Source organism: Neolamprologus brichardi, chromosome 14 (genome assembly GCF_056152115.1).
Source record: "Neolamprologus brichardi isolate AB-2024 chromosome 14, ASM5615211v1, whole genome shotgun sequence".
Taxonomy (NCBI): domain Eukaryota; kingdom Metazoa; phylum Chordata; class Actinopteri; order Cichliformes; family Cichlidae; genus Neolamprologus; species Neolamprologus brichardi.
The window spans coordinates 25,552,325-25,564,326 of NC_142117.1; the positions used below are offsets into that span (position 1 = coordinate 25,552,325).

Here is a 12,002-nt window from a genome sequence, read left to right on the forward strand (position 1 = left end):
GGCTGTGAGCTGCTTGGCAAATTTAACATGCCAAGTTGGTTTGAGCAGGGTGACATAATGATCGGTGGGATTTTTCCAGTTTTTAACAAAGAGGTTAGCAGCACTTATACTTTTGAGAGTGAGCCTGCTGGAGTGAATTGTGCAGTGTAAGTCTTGATACATTAGACTTCTCCATACATGCTTCTTTACGCTTGCATCTTTAATGTTATGTTACATACAATTGTTCAGCAGCAATTCTATAATTGTGATTTTTTGCAATGACACATTTTAGGTTTGACCTACGAGCTTTTCGATGGACACAGGCAATGATGTTTGCTGTTGCAGAAATCAACAATGATCCTGCTTTCCTTCCAAATATATCTCTTGGTTATAGGATCCTTAACTCATGTTCATCTCCTACTAACACTTTACGTGCTGCACTAACACTAGCTAGCAGACCACAGGGGATAAAAGCTACTGTTTGTTCTCCAACAATATCTTCCGTCATAGCAGAGGCAGGATCATCTCAGTCCTTAGCTGTCGCTGGAACTCTTGGACCATTTCAAGTGCCAATAGTAAGAGATAAATTTGTTTATTAAGCAATGTTAAGGCTTTGTTATGCTTTATTAGGCAATTTTCAGAATATTTTCATCACATTTCATTGGTGTTGCTTTTTTCTTCCACTACAGGTAAGTTACTTCTCAACGTGTGCTTGTCTGAGTGACAGAATTAAATATCCTACATTTTTTAGAACAATCCCCAGCGACTACTTCCAGGCAAAGGCATTGGCTGCACTGGTCAAACATTTTGGATGGCAGTGGATTGGAGCCATACAGTCAGATAATGATTATGGACGTAATGCAATTCTTGCTTTTAAGCAGGAGGTTGAAAAGCTTGGGGTTTGCATTGCTTTTGTTGGATCAGTTCTACGTACATATACAAGGGATAAAATTCTAGAAGTGGTAGAAATGATTAAACAGTCAACTGTCAAAGTAATTCTAGCTTTTGCTCCTGAGGGTGACTTTTCTCCTTTGATGAAGGAAGTAGTAAAACAAAACATTACAGGGATCCAGTGGCTTGGTAGTGAGGCTTGGATAACAGCACCTCAGCCCTCCACACCTGAAATATACACAGCTTTTGGTGGCGCCCTGGGATTTGTAATGCAGAAGATGGCTATTCCTAAACTTAAACACTTTCTTACAAGTATTAGTCCTCATAAAGATCCACATGCACCTTTTATGAAGGAGTTCTGGCAGATAATGGTGGGCTGCACTCCTGTTTTACCTGGGGTACATGCAGATACTGAGGACACAACCAAAAGATGTACAGGCAATGAAACATTAATGAATTCCGAGCATGTTTTCTTCAATGTCACAGAGCTCAGAGTGACCTATAATGTCTATAAAGCAGTTTATGCTATTGCACATGCTCTGCATCAGCTGGTATTCTGCCAACCAGTTGGAGCAAAAACAGTAAATCCATGTTTGAATCTTTCAGAAATTCAGCCCAAGGAGGTGAGAAATAATCAACTGAAATTTTTCTGAATTACTAGATAAATTATATTATAATTAGTAATTTATAAACTTATAAAAATCTAATGAATAATCACTCTGTTTTTTCAGGTCAGTAATAGCTTGCAAAAAGTGAATTTCAAAAATCAGTTTGGAGATAAGGTGTTTTTTGATGAGAATGGCGATCCTCCTGCTTCTTATGAAATTATTAACTGGCAATTGACAAATGGAAAAGTGCAACATGTGACACTTGGTAATTTTACATCTGCTGCAAATGGTGATTACAAGCTCAGCATTGAAGAGGAGAAAGTAGTGTGGAGGACAGGAAAAATGGTAATTATGCTGTAATTTTCCATTGCAGTATTGAATTTGACAACTGTATGTTCTCCTGAATGTTAATGTGACATGTCTTTTGCCACAGGTCCCCACATCGGTGTGTTCTAATGTTTGTCCAGCAGGAACCAGGAAAGCTCAAATTAAGGGAAAACCTATATGTTGTTTTGACTGTGTACCCTGTGCTGATGGAACTATAGCCAACTCAACAGGTATGCTATACCGCCCCCCAGTCCCACTCATACTGCCAAAAAGAACAAAACAAAAGACATGTGTGATGTACTCAGTGTTTGTTTATGTTTCAGGTTTAAAAAAAATCTATGCACATCTAGATACACAACACAGTCTCTCTATTTATCCTCAACAGGTGCAGCAGACTGCACACCTTGTCCAAAGGAATACTGGTCCAATGAGAGAAAAGATGATTGCATTCCTAGAACAATCGAATTCCTGAAATATCATGAGCCCATGGGAATAGCTCTAACACTTGTATCCCTGTTAGGGGCCTCTCTCTCCCTTGCCACAATGGTGGTTTTTATAAACTACAGAGAAACTCCTGTGATAAAAGCCAGCAACTTTGAGCTGAGCTCTTTCTTATTGTTTTCTCTTTTTCTGTGTTTTCTCTGTCCTCTCACTTTCATTGGTATGCCAACAGTCTGGACATGCATGCTGCGCCACACCGCTTTTGGTGTGACATTTGCCCTTTGCATTTCCTGCGTCTTGGGAAAAACCATTGTTGTTGTCACAGCCTTCAAAGCCACATTTCCTGGCAAGAACATTGCTGGAAAGTTTGGTCATGCACAACAAAGAATTATTGTTTGCTCCTGCACTTTGATTCAAATAGTAACATGTGTGTTGTGGCTGACTTTAAACCCACCTTACCCACATACGTTGTTCACATACAGCAATAAGATTATTGTTCTTGAATGTAACACAGGCTCTCAGTTTGCTTTTTATGCAGTGTTGGGATACATAGGGATCCTTGCAATTATTTGTTTGATCCTGGCTTTTATGGTAAGAAAACTTCCTGATAATTTTAATGAAGCCAAATTGATCACATTCAGCCTGCTGATATTCTGTGCTGTGTGGATTACCTTCATCCCAGCATACATCAGCTCTCCTGGAAAGTTCACTGTAGCTGTGGAAATATTTGCAATTTTGTCTTCAGCATTTGGCTTATTACTTTGTATTTTTGCACCCAAGTGTTACATAATATTTCTTAAACCAGAAAGAAATACCAAGAAACATGTCATGGGAAAAAGTATTAAGTAAAAAAATTATAATAATATTTATAATTCCTCAATTTTAAAACACCAGTTTTAAGTTTTTAAATGCATGTCGTATGGGTGCTGGAGTTTATCCCAGCCATCATAGGGCAAGCCAGGGGCATAATTTCCAGGTGGGTTAGGGGGGTTACGACCACCCCCTCAATAATCAGACCCAACCAATATAACCTCCTCAATAAAATTATGAATTGTTATGCATAAATAGGCTGTTTTCTTTACTCATTTCAGGTATTACCAGCAAAATAGTTGCATGTTGAATAATCTGGGAATTTAGCCAGATTTATTTATTTATTTAGACATAGATCTTGACCTCCCCAATGTTCAGCACAAAAATATGCCAATGGGGCAAGAGGAGGGGTACACCCTGGACAGACTGCCAGTCTTTTGGAAGGCTAACACAGAGGCACGTGGCTACATGTGGTCTTTGGACTGTGTGCAGAAGCCAAAGTACGTGGACAGAACCCATGTAAACACGGGGAGAACATGCGAACTCCACACAGAAAGGTCCCAGCCAGACATTGGTGTCAAACAGTGCTAACCACCATGCCATCATGCTGCCTTTGAAATATATGTATATTTCAATAATAGATATATACTGCAAAACATTAAATGTGCTGCAGAAAGAAATGGATGTGAGTAATTATTTGCATACCTGTATAGAGTGTCAATATATTTACATTTTATTTTCACACAACATTTAGGGAGCTTCAGTTGGATGTTTACACAGTTTAAATAATGATGGCTGGCAGAAGGAACTTTAATGACATTTCTGTTTTACTCTTCCAGTAGCTGTTCTCATTTTTACTTAGAAAATGCCCATTTAAATTTTTTTCCAGCTGCCTATAGAGCTACTATTAATGGAGGACCTACAGCTAAATTCAGAATGACAGAAAGAATAGAAAAAAGCTTTATTCAATTAGATTCATGGAATTTGTTTGAGGTTCAGTGCAATTACAAGCAGATCTAACTATTTTAATGGGCAGAGATCATTTGGCAGAACTGAACATGTATTATTGTGGGGTCTACCTTGAGGTGTTGTTATGATTTGGTACTGTATACCGTATTTTTCGGATCATAAGGTGCACCGGATTATAAGGCGCACTGTCGATGAATGGGTCTGTTTTCATACATAAGGTGCACGGATTATAAGGCGCATTAAGCGAAACAAAACAGTCAGATATTGCAAGCCATCACATAGCACATCATTATATACCAGCTAGTCCAACTTCAGTAACCCTACAAATGTCACTGCTGTTTAGTTTTCTGTCTTCATTTATGTTGGAAGTGATAGCAGAGCTGTACCTTCTAATCTCTCAGTCAGAACATGGTATATCATGTTTAGGTTGAAGCTAGCGAGCTAACTTGTAACTGAAATTTAATAAATTCTGTTTTCATTGATGCCTGGATGTTAAACTAAAATTGTTACACCTGGCAAAACAGCAACGCTGATCATTTTATCAAAGATGAAAGAATTCAGACAGTTTTTAACTCTCAGTGATGCCGCAGTGTACGTTTGACTTTGGGACCTGAAGGGATGGAGTTTTGGACCCAGATTACTCCGCGAGGCTCTTGACTACGGTAGACGTAATGCTCCGACAATCCATCAAGCGGTGCGGTTCGTAGCTTACCAAAGTCGTACTAAAACATTTTTTGACATATTTTTGTGCGCCATGTACCACAAAAAATCAATTTGAGATCTGTAAGCACAACCAGAATTCATACATAAGGCGCACCGGATTATAAGGCGCACTGTCAATTTTTGAAAAAATTAAAGGATTTTAAGTGCGCCTTATAGTGCGGAAAATACAGTAAATAAAATTGAACTGAATTGAAGTTTATTGAAATTAATTGAATTAGGTGATTAGACTCAGATGACCCATTGTGGCAGAAGTAAATTAAAGTAAGTAAAGTAAAATGTTATTTATATAGCACCTTTCTAGATAAAAAGATCACAAAGTGCTTCACAACGGGATGACAGAGTATACAACAGAAATAGACAAAAGTTAACAAAATGCAATTCTAAAAAGATGCGTTTTTAGTTGTTTTTTAAATGAGTCCACAGATCTTAAACTCAGACGAAGAGAGTTCCACAGTCTGGGGGCTACAGTGGCAATAGCTCTATCTCCCTTGGTTCTCAGCCTTGTATGCTGAATAACAAGTAGGCCCTGATCACATGATCTCAGGGACTTCCTAGGGACACAGGGCTGTAAAAGTTTAGTAATGTAGGCTGGTGATTGTCCATGAAGAGCTTTAAAGGTCAGAACCAGAATCTTAAAATGCACTCTGAATTCAACGGGGAGCCAATGGAGCTGTAGTAGCAACAGTGTCACATGAGAGTACTTAGATGTTTTGGTCAGAAGCCTTTCTGCAGCATTTTGGACAATTTGCAGACGCTCCAGGGAGCCCTTGCTTAGACAAGTGAACAATGAGTTACAGTAGTCCAAACTAGTCCAAATTGAAATGAATGAATATGCAATAACAATGTCCAGTTCAGAACGAGATACAATAGGGGTTAATTTAGAAATGTTTCTTAAACGATAGAAGCAGGACCGAACCAGAGATTTGACGTGAACATCCAAAGTAAGAGCAGAGTCACAAATTACCCCTAGGTTCCTGATAGATGATTTCACAAATGTTGAAAGAGGACCAAGAGCATTCATTATCATAGGTACATGTCTATCAGGACCACATACCAGGACTTCAGTCTTTTCTTCATTAAGTTGGAGGAAGTTGTCAGCCATCCAACCTTTGATGGATTCTAAGCACTCATTTAGAATCTGCAGCTTTGACACATCTTGGGGTTTAACAGAACAGAATCCCAGCAGCAATAGGATATAGGGCATGATCTCCTGGAGTTTGAACACTGGTGATGGTAAAGCTGTAGACTTGATGGAGCTCTGAATGACTCAGTTGAGGTGGAGATGGGAAGGGGGTGGGTTGCACGAATGAGAGTCTGAAAAGGAGAATGACAGAGCACTGACATGGCCATGCCATCATATTAGCTTCTTCTTCATTAGCCATCTTCTTGATGGGACTAAAGGACTAAAGACTAAAGGCCCCAACTTACAACGTATACAATACAAAACTCTCCATAAACACTATACAGGACAAATCATGTTCCAAGTGGGGGTTAAACACTCAAACATATGCATCCACTGTAGTGATGGGATTTCCGGCTCTTTTTAGAGAACCGTCTCTTTCGGCTCGCCTCACTAAAAAGAGCCGGCTCTTTCGGCTTCCAACTGGCTCTTCAGGTTGTTTTTTTGCTGTAATTAATTTATTATTAACAACAATATAAAACTATGCACAAAAGGAATTACTAATGTAAAAAAAATAATTTAAAAAAAACAGTGGTTTTATTTATATATATGTTTATATATAAATATATATGGTGGCCCCTAGAGACAAAGGACGTACAAACTCCAAAAAGCACGTACAAATTCCTAAACACACTTCTAGCGTTAACTGAAGTTCCAAAACAGAGCTACCTAGATCACTTAAATTACACAATTGAAAGCATATGTGTATTGTTTGTGTATTTGTACACAGGCACTCATATATGTTCAACTAAATTAAAAAAAAATGTTCATTTACCTGTTACTACCACACACCAAATCCGGTCGTTGGTGTAGCCACTAGGTAACAAAAGCTCAACACTGCCCCTAGCATCCTCGAGCACTTCTCTTGCGTTTTGTACATGTTTTGGAGTTTGTACGTGATTCATAGTTTTTACGTGTTTTGGAGTTTGTACGTGCTTCGTCTCTAGGGGCTACCGTAAATATACTTTTATATATTCACTCCACATAAAATGTAATAAATAAATTATATAATACAAAAAACAACTATTTACTATTTTAACTATTTAAATTTTCAGCTTTTTCCTTTTCTCACAGAATGCAGTTAATTTGTAACAAGGTAATGATATGCATGTTAGCTAGTTAGTTGAGTCTCAAAGCAAAGCCAATGAGAATCAATAAGAGAACTGATAAGGAATCCAGCCGACAAATGATATCAATAATGTAATCAGAATCATTAAATTCTAATCTAATCAATTCCCATCCCTATTAATGTATCGTGATGAGAAATGTCTCTAAAAGTGGTCAAAATTTTCTAAAGAAGGGTAGATCTAACGAACAAGTAAGGCCGCACAGCACAGCCTTGTGCCGTACTGTAAAAATTAAAATTAGAAATGAGTTTTTTCAAAGTTTTTTCAGCACCCAACACAAACAACAAGAGTGTAGAAATGAAAAATATTGTATCACACAGTCAAGAATATAAACAAATGCAGATTTTCTTGCAATGGAATGACATGCGTGGCTACAGTCATCAACATGATCATCTTGTTAAAAAAATTCAGGATACTATATAATAATTTTAGCACGCCTTTTGTTAAAGTAATGAATATGCATCAATAGTTTAATCATGCATGCAGTGTTATGCAGCAATTAAGATCTTAATTACTGAAAAGCCAGTGCTGTGCTTTGCAGGCATTTCACATCAATAGCTTCCACAATAAACTGTTGTGGAAGAAATGACTGTCACTTTCTTGAGGAGACACAACATATATTATTCTCACCAACCACAAATGTATACTGTAGTCCTAAACACAAAACTCTAGACATCAAACTCTTGGTCATCTACAGGTTATATGTGGAAGTCTGTGTAGAAGAAATGTGAATTTTTACTGACAACAGACAAAATAGATTACTGACATTTGAAAATATATAATGAGTAGAGCAATTATTGTTGTTTCAAGCTTACCAATCTGAAATCACTGAGCCCTTTGGGAAATGAGAGAATGTCTGACTACATCTAATACTGTCGTTATAAGAACTGTGCTCTCATGCATATATGATAATATAGCACAATCATGAAAAGAGGTATCATCTTATTCCTCTGTATCCTCACCATGAACACAGTATCTGGCTGTGAACCGTTTGGCAGGTTTGATATTCCAAGTTTGTTTAAGGAAGGTGACATAATGATCGGAGGAATCTTCCCGATTTTGATCAAAGAAATACTCAGCACTTCTACATTTGATAAGGAGCCGCCTAAAGTGCAGTGTGAAGGGTATGATTTAACACAAACTTTTTTGTTCATTTGTCATGCATGTATGTTTATTTGTGTTTTAATTCTTGAGATTGTAGTGTATATACATGTAAAACAAAAGCTTGGTTACTTTATGACTTGTATCAATCACTAAAATGTCTTTAGGTTTGACCTGAGAGTTTATCGATGGACACAGGCAATGATATTTGCCATTGAAGAAATCAACAATGATCCTGCTCTGCTTCCAAACATATCTCTTGGCTATAGCATACTTAACTCTTGTGCATCTCCAACAAATGCTTTACGTGCTGCACTAACACTGGCTAGTGGAGCAGAGGAGGTAGATGTATCTTCTCATTGCCCTCCAGCTATATCTGCTCTCATAGCAGAATCTGGGTCATCTCAGTCAATAGCTGTGGCTGGAATTCTTGGACCATTTCATATGCCAATAGTAAGAGATAACTGGACAATAAGAGACAATTATATGTTTTATGATGCTGCGTGCCAATAGTAAAAGAGATAAAACTGTATGTTTTATGCTATGTGATATTTTGTCATTGTATGATGTATCGTTGCATGCACACTGTTTCAGTGTTCTTTTCTCTTTTATAGATCAGCTACTTCTCAACGTGTGCTTGTCTGAGTGACAGAACTAAATATCCTACATTTTTTAGAACAATCCCCAGCGACTATTTCCAAGCAAAAGCTTTGGCTGCACTGGTCAAACATTTTGGATGGCAGTGGATTGGAGCCATACAGTCAGATAATGATTATGGACGTAATGGAATTCTTGCTTTTAAGGAAGAGGTTGAAAGGTTTGGGATTTGCATTGCTTTTGTGGGTACAATTCTACGTACATACACTAAAGACAGATTTTTGAAAGTTGTGGAAATAATAAAACAGTCGTCTGTCAAAGTAATTTTGGCTTTTGTACCTGAGGGTGACTTTTATCCTTTGATGAAAGAAATTGTGAACCACAACATTACAGGAATTCAGTGGATCGCAAGTGAGGCCTGGATAACAGCATCTCGACCATCCACACCGGAAATATACACAGCTTTTGGTGGCGCCCTCGGATTTGTTGTTCAGAAGATGGCTATTCCAAATTTCAAACACTTTCTTACAAGTATTAGTCCTTATACAGATCCACATGCACCTTTCGTGAATGATTTCTGGAAGATTATGGTGGGCTGCACACCTGTTTTGCCAGGGGTACATGCAGCTACTGAGGACACAACCAAAAGATGTACAGGCAATGAAACATTAATGAATTCCGAGCATGCTTTCTTTAATGTCACAGAGCTCAGAGTGACCTATAATGTCTATAAAGCAGTTTATGCTATTGCACATGCTCTGCATCAGCTGGTATTCTGCCAACCAGTTGGAGCAAAAACAGTAAATTCATGTTTGAATCTTTCAGAAATTCAGCCCAAGGAGGTGAGAAATGGTGCAATTGAAAGTTACAATTCTTCTGACTGAAGAAGCAGCTCATAAAAATCTGATAAATAATCTCTTCCTCTCTAGGTCATTAAAAGTTTACAAAGGGTGAATTTCACAAATCAGTTTGGTGATGAGGTGTTTTTTGATGAGAATGGCGATCCTCCTGCTTCTTATGATATCATTAACTGGCAGTTGATAAATGGAAAAGTGCAACATGTGACACTTGGTCATTTTGCATCTGCTGCAAACGGCAATTACAAACTCAATGTCCAGGAGGAGAAGATCGTGTGGAGGACAGGAAAAACAGTAATTCTGATGTCTCTTTTTTTTCCATGCAGTACACTTTTAGTATCTCAACTTTATTTGAATAGTGGCAGTAAGATCATTTCAAAACCTATTTATCATTGCTATAATACTTAAATATTTCTTTTGCCACAGGTCCCCACATCACTGTGTTCAAATGTTTGCCCATCTGGAACCAGAAAAGCTCAAATTAATGGAAAACCAATTTGTTGTTTTCACTGTGTATCCTGTGCTGATGGAACTATAGCCAACTCAACAGGTAGACCAATATAAGAAGTGTCTTATCAAATCGAGCACACTCAGTATAATATCACATATTTAGTGTATACGTATAAGTAATATTTAAAATATTAATGTGGTAGGGCATCATCTTGATTTTTAATTAATTTCACTGCTTTTTTCTGTCAAGGAAGTTAAATCTTCCGGTCTCTCAATTCATTATTCACCCTTTCTTTTTATCCTCAACAGGTGCAGCAGACTGCACACCTTGTCCAAAGGAATACTGGTCCAATGAGAGAAAAGATGATTGCATTCCTAGAACAATCGAATTCCTGAAATATCATGAGCCCATGGGAATAGCTCTAACACTTGTATCCCTGTTAGGGGCCTCTCTCTCCCTTGCCACAATGGTGGTTTTTATAAACTACAGAGAAACTCCTGTGATAAAAGCCAGCAACTTTGAGCTGAGCTCTTTCTTATTGTTTTCTCTTTTTCTGTGTTTTCTCTGTCCTCTCACTTTCATTGGTATGCCAACAGTCTGGATGTGCATGCTGCGCCACACCGCGTTTGGTGTGACATTTGCCCTTTGCATTTCCTGTGTCTTGGGAAAAACCATTGTTGTTGTCACAGCCTTCAAAGCCACATTTCCTGGCAATAAAATTACTGGACAGTTTGGTCACGCACAACAAAGAATCATTGTTTGCTCCTGCACTTTGATTCAACTAATAACATGTGTGCTGTGGCTGACTTTAAACCCACCTTACCCACATATGTTGTTCACATACAGCAATAGGATGATTGTTCTGGAATGTAACACAGGATCTGAGTTTGCTTTTTATGCAGTGTTGGGATACATAGGGATCCTTGCAATCATTTGTTTGATCCTGGCATTCATGGCAAGAAAACTTCCTGATAATTTCAATGAAGCCAAATTGATCACATTCAGCCTGCTGATATTCTGTGCTGTGTGGATTACCTTCATCCCAGCATATATCAGCTCTCCTGGAAAGTTCACTGTAGCTGTTGAAATATTTGCAATTTTGTCTTCAGCATTTGGCTTATTAATTTGTATTTTTGCACCCAAGTGTTACATAATATTTCTTAAGCCAGAAAAAAATACAAAGAAATGGGTTATGGGAAAAATTATAAAGTAAAGAAACATGATATTGTTCTATGTTAAACCTTTATAACCCAAGTATCATACAGGCCGCCTGGAGTTGTCTTCTAATTTTGGGTGTAAAATTACAAAATAATTCAGAGCACGGTGGCATTGTGTTTAGCCCTGTTGCCTCACAGCAAGATGGTCCTGAGTTCAATTCCACAGTTGCATGTTCTCTCCGTGGGTTCTCCCCGGGTGCACCGGCTTCCTCCCACAGTCCAAAGACATGCACTTTGTGGGGATAGGTTAATTGGAAAATCTAAATAGCCCATAGGTGTGAATGCAGGAGTAAATGTGAGTGCGAATGGTTGCGAACGGTTGTCTGTCTCTGTTTGTTGGCCCTGCGACAACAAACAGGGCCAAGGGTGGCGAGAGGCAAGGGTGTACCTGTCTCGCCCTATGACAGCTGGGATAGGCTCCAGCACCCCCCGCAACCCTGAAAAGGATAAGTGGAAGCGAGTGGATGGATGAATGGATTGTAAAAGTGGTTAACAAGTCATTGTAATGTGAAGCACACATGGTAAAATCTAGGCAGAGCTAATTTTGTTGTCTGTGTTCAGACAACAATACCTTGTGTATGCTTTGTACTAACACGAAACACCACATATTTTTTTTATTAAAAAGCTTGTTTTCTTTTTTTAATGAAATCATTTCAATTTTGTCTCTAGCACTGTCACGGCGAGTGAAATGAGCCGTGTGGAAAATAAAGGAGGATCCAAACGC

General features: G+C 38.3%; 2 protein-coding genes across 2 annotated transcripts; both read left to right on the forward strand.

The window, feature by feature from the left end:
* The first annotated feature begins 305 nt into the window (after positions 1 to 305).
* Positions 306 to 3,095, forward strand: LOC148098895 (extracellular calcium-sensing receptor-like). The gene is made up of 5 exons (XM_087851544.1): positions 306 to 554; positions 669 to 1,493; positions 1,602 to 1,823; positions 1,912 to 2,035; positions 2,191 to 3,095. Exons 1-5 carry the CDS (start codon positions 306 to 308, stop codon positions 3,093 to 3,095), a joined length of 2,325 nt encoding a protein of 774 aa, XP_087707670.1.
* Positions 3,096 to 8,090: 4,995 nt separating this feature from the next.
* LOC102778147 (extracellular calcium-sensing receptor-like) lies at positions 8,091 to 11,274 on the forward strand. Its single transcript, XM_087851545.1, has 6 exons — positions 8,091 to 8,179; positions 8,324 to 8,609; positions 8,771 to 9,343; positions 9,683 to 9,805; positions 10,037 to 10,160; positions 10,376 to 11,274. Exons 1-6 carry the CDS (start codon positions 8,091 to 8,093, stop codon positions 11,272 to 11,274), a joined length of 2,094 nt encoding a protein of 697 aa, XP_087707671.1.
* Positions 11,275 to 12,002: the final 728 nt, after the last annotated feature.